Genomic DNA, 13,256 nt, shown 5'->3' with positions numbered 1-13,256 from the left:
CTGACCTAGTGAGGTCATCTTGACCCTACAATAAATTAAATCATCAATCACTCCAATGTGACACAATTGTTTGACCTTCAAAAGAAAGGAAATCGTCCACTATTGAAAGATATATCATCTCCTTTTTATTTCTACGATTTGTATGTAAAAACTGAATATTAATTTATATGTGCTTAAATACAAACAAAAGAAATAAAATAATACTGATATACCAGTTTCAAACAGAGAACTATGTATCATGTACTTATAGATTATCGTTGATCATCTCAACGAGATTGAAAGGCAATCGAGTTGATATGACCAATGATAATCTATTTATCGCTATTTTACCTATGACGACGTTGTCAATTTCATATCAATTTCGTTAGCAACGCCACGTGCCTGCTTAGTTTCTAGCGATAATTTTCCATCTCAAGCGAGTAGCATGATATGAAAAATTATCACAAAAAAAGATCAAAGGAAAAATGCACAAAATAGCGATAAAAATAAATATCAATGTCATTGGAATAAAATCCTTTCAATCTTATAGCATTCTATGTTAAATGTAAGGAAGAGGCATGAGTAATGGACTTTACAATAATGTAATGAGAAATGAATAAATGTTTTCTTTTATACAATTGAAATAATAATAAATAAGTTTGCACATACAATAGGAAATCCTTAAATCCATGAATTGTGTCAATTTTGTAAAAGTTTGCATATAAGGAGAAGAATGATGATTCTATTACAATAAAATTGAGAATGGAAATGGGGAATGTGCCAAAGAGACAACAACTCGACCATAGAGCAGACAAACAGCAGAAGGTCACCAACAGGTCTTCAATGCAACGAGAAGTATGTAAAATTCAAGTACATTTTGTAATAGAAAAAGAATCAAAATTTTGAACAGCGAAAATACATCCATAATTCTTTGTATTCAAATAAAATTACTCTACTGATAAAATATTTTAAAATATATTTAACATGTTATTTTGAGTATAAACTTGAAATATGCAAATTGGTTAAAAGTACAAGACATTCATGAAATGACTGGCAGTGAATTCTAATTTTTTGATATGGATGTTAACTTCATAAAACTGTTATCATGTTAACAAAAATATTCTGTTAGCATCTCATAATAAAATGACAATGTATCTTCCATGAACAAGACTAGAAATTATTAATGCTGCTTGATATTAAGAGGATTAAAAACTATAAATTTTTACATTTGACAATATAATAATTACAATAACACTTGTCTTGTGTGAGTATTGATCACAATCTATAGACATCTTTGAGAAAGTCCCCAACAGAATTTCCAAGCATATACATGTACTGATGAAAAGTCTAAACATTAGTATCAAAACTTTATGTATTAAGCAGAAGAAAAAGTTATGAATACAGTAATCTGATGCTGAAAGTTCAGACGAAGGCTTATAACACTTCGTTAGAGCATGACTTGATATGAAAACTTTAAAAGTTAAAAAGCAGATTTGTAAAAAGTAATGATTTATCTCAAACTTTTATGAATGAATAATAGTACACAACTATGACATAGTTAAACTTTGTTCAACATAGCTGAAACAGGAATGCACAATTTTCCAGAAATATTTATACACAAAGAAATAAAAACTTTGAAAAAGGCTTTAAATTCATAAAAACGCAATAGAACACCATCTTCCCTTTTCTTTTTTTGATAATATGTACTTAATAACCAATTATAACATAAATATGGCAAGTAAACTTAAGTTGGGTTGTTAAGTACATTTCTTTTCACAAAGCACCACTTGATCAACGTTAACAACTTCAGTTTGTTGTTCTTTATACATTCTTTTGTAGAATTTTCATCATCTGTGTATTACAAATGTCAGAAAAAATGTACATTTGTCACATAAACTGCACCAAGTACTCTTAAGCTTGTGGTAAAAGTTTAAGCATACATGCAATACCACTACTTAAGGTTACACTTTTGTGAATGCTGTATAATATCAACACTTCAGCACAGTTATAATTAAATCGTCACTGCGTTGGTTACAACACGTCACAACAACTTGAAGCTGATCATTTCGGAAGGATAAGCCAACCCCTCAATCTTCACTTGGATTTCTACTTTTTTTTTCACTGAATTGATCCCTGGATTATTATCATTCCGTCTCAGAAGTTTTTTTTTATAAATATTTGGATTTGAAGATGAGGATTTTCTAATTTAGATCATAGGAATCTATTTCGCTTCAGTGTTGAAGTAAATTGTTTTACCCTTGTGTAATTGAGTAAGAAACAATATCGTTGATAAAATGAACACATCCTGGGATACTTCTTAATGCCTCTAAGTAATTTCTGTACCAAACATTTCATTTTAATCATGTCCACCAAGACTGCATTTACTTTGCTGCAAAAAAAATAAATTAAAATCATAAAATAAAATAAAGAATTGTTAACCTATCTTTAATGATTTTTACCTATGAGTACAAGAATAAGTAAAGGCATATAAGTAAAAGCTACCTGTGTCTTCACGATAGTCCCACTTTTTGAAATTACAGGTAAAAAAGTAATGAAATTTTGTGGGACAGTAGGGAAAATGGTTGTGGGACAATTGGGAAGTTTTAAATGTGGGACAATTGGTAATTGTTTTGATATTGATAATAATTTGTGTTTATAGTGTTAATCAATGTAACTTATAAAGTATGGAAAAAAAACATGAAAAATAAATAATATTTACATATTTTACAATTGAACAAGTACAATTGAAGCATCATTAAACCTAGAATACAATATGAAGTCATAAAAATTTAATCTTAGATGCATGATTTTTTTAAATTTTCATTGGCTTTGACCTAGCTGTCAGTAACTACAAGTACTCTCAGATCTATTCTTAGTGTCTTAGTGTCTTTTTTGTGGGGATGCATAAGTAGCCGTCCAGGTGTATTTTTGTAAGATGTTTTTCTGTTTGTACACATCTGATGTGATACACCTTTTTTCAACTGGTTACAATACTGTCCCATGTTATTGGGAGGGTGGGCACCTTCAAATAAGTTTAACCCCACCACATTCTGCATGTGTTTATCCCAAGTCAGGATCCTATAATTTAGTGATTATCATTTGTTGTTCATCAAAACAGAGAAAGATCACAAACTGCTACAAGAAGACCTAGCTAGCCTAGAAGATTGGGCAAATAAATGGGGTATGTGATTTAGCGCAAAGAAATGCTAAATACTAAGCATAAAGAACAAAAGCCAGAGATTCTATACACTCAACGGCCACATACTCCAACAAGTACAGAGCAACCCATACCTAGGAGTGCAGATATCAAAAGACCTGAAGTGGAGCACGCATATAACAAACATTGCCAAAAAGGCTAACTCAACCCAAGGCTTCCTCAGAAGAAATTTACGATACTGCCCACAGGAATGCAAGAAAACTGCTTACATTTCCTTAGTAAGATCTACAATGGAATATGCAGCAACAGTATGGGACCCCTACAGTATTGCAGACTCAAACAAGCTAGAACTAATACAAAGACAAGCAGCACGCTTTATAACAGGCGATTACAGAACTAGAGAAGATGGCTGCATAACAAACATGCTTACAAAATTAGAACTACAGGAACTACAATTGAGACGCACAAGCCTTAAGCTTATATTTATGTACAAGGTGGTTGAGGGGCTGGTACCTGCTATTGATCCAGACGACTTTCCTCAAAACAGCAAGACCAAGACAAAACATCGCAGCTAAAAAGTTTGACAACTATCAAGCCACAAACATTGTTGAAAAACAAGTGAGGAACAATACCAGGTGTTTTGACATTCCTACTAGTAAAACTCCGCAACATTCAAATTCATTCTTTGTGTCCGCAATAGTAAATTGGAACCATCTAGAAGACACTATTGTTCGCGCAACAAGTGTAGAGAACTTTAAATCTGCTCTCGCGAAACGTCAATAAATTGACGGCGCCTTCACTCCCGTTGCATAAAAGCCAGAATTGGTAACTACGATGTACCCATACAGATACAGAGAGAACAAATAACAGTCATTTGTCACTTATATAATGTATACTCTTCATAATGGATAGACATACAGTTAACCACATACACTTTAGACTTATCATGTTTCATTTATGGGAATCTTAACCAGACCACAGGAAGTGATGTCAATATGACATATACTAGGTTTTATTATTGTGAAGGTGGAATTTTGGTTAACCAGATTTTTCTAAACAATCATGTGTCAATTTTCCCTTAATTTGATTTAAAAATCTTCTCTCCTGTTTCAAAAAAAAATTTCAATGATTTAAAAAAAAACAACACATAACACATCTTGGTTGTTGTCTGTCCCATTAAATTTGTCTTCTTTTATTTTGTCATAAAGCAAGCTATTGATATTATCACATTTTGTCAAATTAGGGTATATTTATATAAAGACAACCCTTCATAATGTAATGCCACATTCTGTATGTGCCTGTCCTAAGTCAGGAGCCTGTTATTCATTGGTTGTCTTTTGTTGCTGTATACCATATTTGCTATTTGTTTATTTTTTTGTACATAAATTGAGCCATATATATTTTTTTTTTTGTCCTTTGATAACTTACTATGAGTTAAGGGGTTTTGCTCATTGTTGATGGCCATACTGTGAACTAAAGATGATAACTTCTATGTACCACATCTTATTTTCATATCTGAACTTACATAGTTTGTCTGAAGTTGTTTCCCTTTCTCAAAATATTCACACCAATCATCAAATTTCGCTCTGTAAATGTTTTTGAAATTTTTCTCTGCAAAAAAAAAAGGAAAATATTTCATAAGATTGTATTAAGTATTGTACTTCAAAATATCTGAAATTATTATTACTGTAGAGTTATCTACTATGACTATATGATCTGTAGTAAATATGACCTTAATTTACTGATTCTGTCACTTTGTAATAATTTAACAATAGCTGATATATATTCATTTACCGCTATTTCATGAAATTTTCCTTTGATCTTGCTGACTGATAATTGCTTTTCCCAGAAGAGTTAGGTGATATGAAAATTATCGCTAGAAACTAAGGGGGCATGTGGCATTGTCAATTTCATTGACAAAGTCGTCATAGGTAAAATAGCGATAAACAGATTTTCATTGGTCATCTCAACTCGTTTGCTTTTCGCTGTACCGGCTCAAGTGAGAAAATCAATCTTATTGAGATGATCAACAATAATCTATAATATGATATCCATTTCCAGGAAGTCTGCTGTACAGAAAAAAAGGCAACCATAAACTCTCCTGAATTATTGTCTCCATATTTCAATAATTCAATTTTGGATGTAACATGTCTTCTGATTAGCTGAAATTAGTCTACCAGCTCATTGACATAATTTTGTCATGTGACTTTGAAATCATAATTTTTTTTTATGATTTACTCTTAAAAAATGGAATTTAGAATTAAATCATAAGGAATGACTGTCATATAATTAAAAACAGCAAGAACATGATTAGAGATTCAAATTAAATGTTGATAAATTCTCTTGTGCATTAACTTTTAATAGTTTAGCAACATAAAGTATTATCCTCACCAGTGACAATTTCCACTGTATATTTGGCTGCTATTAACAATGGATTTTCTGCATCATAGGCTTGATAAGTGCCGTCATCGTTTAAAGTCAAATTAGAAATAACTAAAGAATTTTTACTGTCTACAAAACATCGCTCATCTAGCTTTAATTTTTCAAATGTATTGTTGTCTTTTCTTCTCTTTTTCCATATGATATTTTTCCCAAATCCACATATGTTTTTATTTATAAGTGTCATTTTCAATGTACCATATTCCACTTTTGTTACATTTTTTCCATTACTATCTGAAAATTGAAAGAAAAATATTTGTAAGACAAAATAAATAAAAATTTTCCAGGAAATAACTGAAACAGTTCAATTACCCTTCTAACTTAACAGCCAGTCAAGGTTGTTGAAAAACACCAAGTAGTAGATGTAATTCTTACTAAATCATCATACAAGTGGATGCCTGATGTGAGCCTTTGACCCTGAACTTCCATTAGTTATTTTCTTTAATCCAACCAAAATTGATAGTTTTATTATTTTCACTATGATTTTCTGTTTGTAAAGGGACATAACTCTAGAATGGTAAAAGTGATGTTGCCAAAATTCACATATAAATAAGTGAAAAACTGAGTTTGTAACTTACAGATGAACTCATTTTTATGTTCTGCAGATGATGGATCAAAATTATCAAAGTTCCAGTATTTGTCAGACGACCTGCAAAATAAAAACATACCGGTATATTTCAACGAACTGTGTTTTACAATATCATATGTCCCTAAAATTCACAATTGTAAACTCAGAACATAATTTTTTAAGAAAACAAAAGTGTACTACAGAGCTGTCTCATTGGCACTCATACCACATCTTCTTATATCTACTAACATTTACAATTAATCATGATAATGGTCTGTATACTATTTATTTTATCAAGATTGAGATAAGGTACCAGTTATTTATGTCTATTTCTCTAATTCTATGGCAAATTAACCCTTTACAATCCCATTGTATAAAAAATTTTGATCAATGTGTGGTTGTTGGTGATCTCAGAAGATGATTGGAGTTTTAGTGTCATAACCTTTATCAGCATACTGGAAGAAACATCTTAAAATTATAACTTAAAATAAATGGGGAATGTGTTCCAGATGATGTCCCTGCTTGCATATAGCGTTATAAAGGGACATAACTTAAGAACCATAGAAGTGACACTACTCAAATTCGTACTTGAACAGAATTTTGTGGTAATAAGCATTGTGTACCGGTATATATTTCATAATATTTGGTAGAGGCAAACTTAAGTTAGAGGACAGAAAAGAAACATTCAGCAATTTTCTACTTGTAAAAGGGCATAACTAAAGATTGGTAAAAATGAAGCCCGAAAATTCAAACTTGATCTTTGTTTTGTGGTTTAAAATCATTTTGTATTAGTTTCACAACATTTTGTTGAGGCAAACTTTAATGTTTCCATTTATTTCTGGGCATAACTCAAAAACAGTCAAACTTTGTTTGAGGCAAACTTCAGTTAACTTATAGAACTCAGAAGAGAAACCAATTTGGGACATATGTATGGCTGGACAGACAAAGGTAAACCTATATTCCCTCTTTGCTACAGTGGAGGCATAAAAATTGCCTTTATATAATAAACTGACTTACTTGAGAGTATAATGTACACATTGATCAGAGGTTTTGTCCCAGACACAATACGGATCATATATACACGAGTCTACACACTGATGGTTCACACAGTCATTCTGCACATTAATCTGTGTTACTTTATGGTCTGTTCCTAGGTACACATACTTTTCCTGAAAACAAATTTTAAAAGTTTTAATCCTATGTTTGTCATATCAACAGTTAAGTTGTTTATTAAGAATAAAATAATTTTCTGTACAACATTTAAAATTTAGCGCAGCTCCCTTATTTTAGATTTAGATTTGCCTTGCCTGGGTACCATGTTTGTAGTTATAAAACATCCCTTCCTACATTTGTAGGTCCATTGTATGTATAAGAACAAAGACTTCTTAACTTTAAGTTAAATAAATGAGGAATGTCCATGGGACCAAGATGATGCATATCATATAAAGTTATAAAGGGATGCTACCTTAATTTGTTGTTGATTATTAATTAAATGTGTCTATGACTGGCAGGTACTTACATGATGTTTCAACGACCAGATAACTTGTGTTTCATCAAACGGAGAGTATATACTGGATACATAGGTTTTGTATTCTGTACCTTTGTCCTGAGATGCTATTTTATAAACTTTTCCTCGATCTGAAAACACATATACATCGTATTAAAATATTCTCGACAATCAATTTGGACTTAAATTCTCTGAAAGGTTCACAAAAACTAGTCACAATAAAATAGGAGTTGTAAAAAGTGTACCAGTTAAAGTAAGGAAGAATAAATCAATTAATCAATCAGCATATACAGCTGTGCTTCAGTAAGAAGTGGTATAATAAAGTAATTTTCACTGAACTAGTACCCTTTTTATTTAGGGCAAGCTGAGGACCACCTACGTATGCGGGATTTTCTAACTGCGTTGAAGACCCATTGATGGCCTTTGGCTGTTATTTGCTCTTTGGTCAGGTTGTTGTTTCTTTGACATATTCCCCATTTCCATTCTAAATTTTATTTGTCCATCATACAAAAGTTAGAGTTACTTATTCATATTTGGTTTAAGTTATCCTATTGAAAGATATTTTACAGTTTAAATTTTTCTGACTTTATAAGTCATGTCTTTTTTACATTCTAGTCCCAGAAGGTACTAATGATACCTAACATTCACAGAATTGTCCACTTTTCAGGGAGTAAATGAACCTAAATGAAAACGAAAATCAATATATTCAGCATGGTTTATTATACTTACTTGATCCAGAAAAAAACACATAGCCATTTTGAACTTCAGGTGCAGCCTCCATCTCAAGTTGTTGAAGTTCTTCACCTGGGAGGTAAAAAACTGGTTTCCCATACTTATGTTGTACTGTTTCATGCATGAGTGGATGGTCAACAATAAATCCTAGGACTGTGTCTGCTGTCTTTAAGGAATCATTGTAGCACTAAAATCAAAGAAAGAAATGTTTAAACAAAATGTAAAATGTACAGCTTAATCAAATTTCACTGACCACCCATAAAGTGTCATTGTAAAATATGTACACATAATTTTTTTACACTATTAGTTCAGGTAAGGGTGAAGGTTGGTATCATTAAAATGTTCAAACCTGCTGCAATTGTTTGGACCTGTCCTAAGTCAGGAATCTGACGTTCAGTGGTTGTCGTTTGTTGATGTGGTTCATAGGTGTTTCTCGTTTCTTATTTTTTTCTATATAATTAGACAGTTTATTTTCCTGTTCGAATAGTTTTACAATAGTTAGTTTTGGGGCTATTTAAAGCTTGCTGTTAGGTGTGAGCAAAGGCTCTGTGTTGATGACCGCAATTTTACCAATAATGGTTAACTTTTACAAATTGTGGCTTGAATGGATAGTTGTCTCATTGGCACTCATACCACATCTTCTTATACATTGTATTTATATAAAAAGCAAAGCATTCTTGCTACTTAGAAAAAAACAAATTATTTGGTGGTGGCCTTAAATTTCAAGTGTTTACACACTTTTATTCCATATCATTATAAGAAATAATTTTGTATTCTAAAATTATCACAATTATATGTCATCTTCTTTACCTGGCCAGGTCTTGGGCTAGGAACAGTGCTAGCCTTTGCCTCTGTCCAGAATGACATATCACTATCCTGTGTTTTAAAAGGCCCGTTCAGTACTCTGTCTATCTCAGACTTTTCAAAAGCACAGATTGCTGAAGCTGGCAATCCATTGCTGTAAATGAGAAAAAAATAGGACATTATAATCAAATACTTTCAGCTACATTCGAACTATAAATATGCAGCTAAGTAAAAAATAGATTTCACCTGCCTATAATTCAAGAATGTATGTTGCCCTCTAAACGGGTTGACATTGACCACATCATCTCAATGAGATACTGTGGGCAATGTCAACCCCTTTAGAGGACATGATGTAAACTAAACAGAATCATGGGTTAGACAAACATCTTTTTCACGAAACTGTGATAAAATACAAATTTATTTTTGTCCTTTCAAGTTGGTTCAAATCAGTGTCATAATTTCAGAGAAGGTAAGAATTAAAAAAAACCCAGTAATGGACAACAATTATTGAAAAGTGATGGTAATAGCTTTATACATTTATATTGAACAGGTGACTTGATAACACTTTTAACAGATTCATTATAAACTTGACTTAAAAATATCATATCATACTTACGCATAAGTAGTAAAAAGACCGTAGAATGTATTTTCATCAACTGACACTACATCTTCTGTAAACACAAATATAAACAATTCTTATTTCAGTATATAATGAAATTATTTAGATTTCATGAAACATAAATCTAATGATAATAGAAGACTTTTTGTTTTGCTTTAAATCTGTGTACTAAATATTGCAACTAGAAAACATTTTGTAATGTCAGGATTTTTAAAGCTTTTATAAAGTACGGGTTTTTGCTCATTGTTGAAGGCTACCTGGTGACCTATTGTTGCTTGTTGATGCGGTTTATAAGTGTTTCTCATTTCAGGTTTTTCATATTGATAAGACCTTTTGTTTTCCTGTTTAAATGATTTTACTCTAGTCATTTTGGGGCCATTTATAGCTTGCTGTTTGGTGTGAGCCAAGGCTCTGTGTTGAAGACCGTACTTTGAACTATAATTGTTTACTTTTTACAAATTGTGACTAGAATGGAGAGTGCATGGAGAGTTGTCGCATTGGCACTCTAACCACATCTTCTTATTTCTATTGAAAGGTAGAACTTACGTATAACATCAAAGTACAAAGGGAAAGCTCCAGACAGGGAACAGTTCAGTCGAGCTTTCTGGTAACTTGTCCATTTATTTCTTAACAAGGAATCACCACCTACATCTTTCTGTAAAATAAATCATTTAAATATAATACTAAGACGTTGAATTACTTAAATTGTATATAATAATTATATAATACTATAATACCATCGACAAAAATAATCAGAAAGGAAGATGCAGCAATTTCATTGGCTAAGATAGAAATAAGATAAGTTTGTGATAAGACATCTATATCATGCTTTCTAGCCAGTCAAGGTCATATTACACCTTTATAGTAGTCTTCATCAGGAAGTCCTTTGCTTTACCCATGTATTATGTCACATACAGGAGTGATACCAATTAGCTATAAGGGTTATAAACGTTATAAACTAGAAATGAATTATTATCTGAAACTTTGAATGAAAATAACTATTTTGCACTGAGGTAGACTTTCGTGACAATAAAATCAATTTTCAAGTATAGTTTACATTTCTGATTTGACCTCTTCATAAATGTCAACCATGCCCTTTTTTACTATTGAAAAATAACATATGTACATCTAAATGATTGTGGGTCTGGATGTGGTTCACTGAAAAGGGAATAATTAATTGGCAAAAAGAGCAGTATAAAGGGCAAAAAAAATAGAGAAAAATATGCCAAAAAATAAAGAATAGAGAATACAGGGGTGATGATATATTAAGAATGAAGAAATGATTGATCCCTTCTAGACCCTCACAAACAAGTAATATAGCTATCCAGTAAATGTTACAAACCTTGCAGACTTTCCCTACACGTGAATACAGTTTGGTTTCTATAAACTCAGTTTCTACAGCTATTTCTCTAAAGAAGAAGAACACTCTTTCATCTACACTAAAAGAACCAGCAAACTGGGGATCTGGAAAAATAAAGTCATAATTTAACTTGATGCAATAAATGTCAATGCCTTGACTACATGTATCTTATCACCATATTTATTAAAGACTCGAAACGTCATAAATTGCAAAATATAGAAAACAGAAAAGAAATAAATAACAATAAGAGTAAACAAACATTATTTGTTTCTACAAAAAAAAGAAGATGTGGTATGATTGCCACTACATGTTCTCTTTGGTATGTTACAGATATTGATGTATTATGGCTCTTGCCTTTCAGTGATTATAACACTCATGAAAATTAATTGTAGAAAAAATGAAAAAAATCTAGGTTGTATGGTAAAAAAAACCCAGGAGAATTTATAAATAAGAATCAGACTACTGGTAAGGTTCTTGATGTAATCAGTATAACCTACTTTTCATCCATTTATTACTGAAAACACCTTTCATGAACTCTGCTACTACTCCATTAGGTCCTTCTATAGGCCTGTATATTGTAGATCTGTCAAAAGCTGTAGCTCCATAATACATTAACTCTTTATCATTGGGGTTGCCATTTTCTGCAAAAATAAGATTTCCTTTTTTGTCAAATACAGAAACTATTTCATAATTCAATATTTTCAATTTTACGATTTAAGAACAGAGGTCCATTGTCCCCCACATTGCATATATTTTATCTGTTTCAGTACTTATCATAATTTTTTTTTTAAAGCTTTGATTAGTATCTTAAGAAAAATGAAGGTTTTCCAGCTCTAACAAAATTACTTGTCTTTAAAAATAGATATGGAATCACTGACTTTCAATGCTTGTTGTAACCCTTAGTTTTTGGTGAGGTCAGGTTTGCTTACTCTTTAGTTGTGTTTTAAGTTCTATTGTATGTCTATTGGTCTTTTTTAGCCATGGCAGTGTCTGTTTATTTTCGACTTATAAGTTTGAATGTCTCTCTGGTATTTTTTGCCTCTCTTTTGTAACCCTTCATTTAGAAATGGAATAGTGTGATAAAAATCAAAAGGCATTACTACATCCTGATACTTACTGACATATATAGCTGTAAGGTTACTAAATGGGTCATCAGAGCATGCAGCACCACCCAGATTTGTCACTTGGAACTGTTCTCCATTCACCGTATGGTTAATTTTATATCCTGCCGGACTGAGAGCATTTGTCCCACACAAGTAATATTCTGGACTATCCGCACTGTCTGTAGTGTTTGTGATAAAACGAATATGATTTTGACAGTTTGGAGTCTGAAAAGAGTTTAAGCAGAAATATCAGCTGTTATTTATTTTCAATGAAGATAATGACAGAAGCTGTATATTTAGGAAACAGATGTTTAATATGTGTAAACATACATTTTAATGAGGTTTTTTGCCAATAGCAATCATATGGACAACAATTCATTGATGATACATTTTAATGAGGTTTTTTGTCAATAGCAATCATATGGACAACAATTCATTGATTATACATGTTGTCTATAACTTTCATGTTTTCAAAATTATGTAATTGTTCAAAAAATCCCTCAGGTAAACTTGCCCTTGCATGGTTTTGGTTAATTTGTTTAGTCTACAATTAAGAAGATGCAGTATGATTTTTACACAACTAATCATAAAGGCCAAAGATTTGAACAGGTTCAAGTCACTGTATGTCTGTTTAGGTCCTTCTGTTTTCTGTTCCTATTTTCAAATACATAATATGTAACTTAAAATGTTTTCAAATACATATATGAAGATAATGTATCTTCTATTACATTTTCAAGTACATATGTAAGTTTTGTTTTCCAAGCCATATGTAACTTCTTTTTTTTCCACATGCATATGTGACTTCTATAGTTTTTATATACATATGTAACTCCTGTTGTTGAGTAAAGCAACTGTTAAGATGAAGGACATCAATTAGCTACTGTGGATGCATTTATTTTCATGGCTACTAATTTTTTCGTGGATTGATGAAAACTTGCATATCCATGGATATTTGATTTTGTGGTTTTGGCAAAGTCTGCATACTTTT

At 31.5% G+C, this 13,256-nt stretch overlaps 1 protein-coding gene across 10 annotated transcripts in view; it reads right to left on the bottom strand.

Annotated features, from left to right (window-relative positions):
* Positions 1 to 1,662: 1,662 nt before the first annotated feature.
* The window catches only part of LOC139521196 (semaphorin-2A-like), a 92,633-nt gene continuing 81,039 nt past the window's right edge, over positions 1,663 to 13,256 (bottom strand). For all 10 annotated transcript variants that reach the window (XM_071314550.1, XM_071314552.1, XM_071314551.1 and 7 more), the window contains 13 exons: positions 12,283 to 12,493; positions 11,663 to 11,806; positions 11,148 to 11,269; positions 10,352 to 10,460; positions 9,803 to 9,857; positions 9,193 to 9,340; positions 8,380 to 8,569; positions 7,663 to 7,781; positions 7,161 to 7,312; positions 6,154 to 6,224; positions 5,528 to 5,809; positions 4,662 to 4,747; positions 1,663 to 2,368 (listed from right to left, as the gene is read on the bottom strand). In XM_071314550.1, coding sequence (XP_071170651.1) covers positions 2,336 to 2,368; positions 4,662 to 4,747; positions 5,528 to 5,809; positions 6,154 to 6,224; positions 7,161 to 7,312; positions 7,663 to 7,781; positions 8,380 to 8,569; positions 9,193 to 9,340; positions 9,803 to 9,857; positions 10,352 to 10,460; positions 11,148 to 11,269; positions 11,663 to 11,806; positions 12,283 to 12,493 — 1,722 coding nt within the window. In that variant the 3' untranslated portion in view covers positions 1,663 to 2,335. The remainder of the gene's footprint in view (positions 2,369 to 4,661; positions 4,748 to 5,527; positions 5,810 to 6,153; positions 6,225 to 7,160; positions 7,313 to 7,662; positions 7,782 to 8,379; positions 8,570 to 9,192; positions 9,341 to 9,802; positions 9,858 to 10,351; positions 10,461 to 11,147; positions 11,270 to 11,662; positions 11,807 to 12,282; positions 12,494 to 13,256) is intronic.

The sequence above is a fragment of the Mytilus edulis genome, chromosome 4, assembly GCF_963676685.1.
Source record: "Mytilus edulis chromosome 4, xbMytEdul2.2, whole genome shotgun sequence".
Taxonomy (NCBI): Eukaryota; Metazoa; Mollusca; class Bivalvia; order Mytilida; family Mytilidae; genus Mytilus; species Mytilus edulis.
The sequence above is the reverse complement of the archived record's forward strand: the minus strand, read 5'-3'. Positions and strand labels throughout refer to the sequence as shown.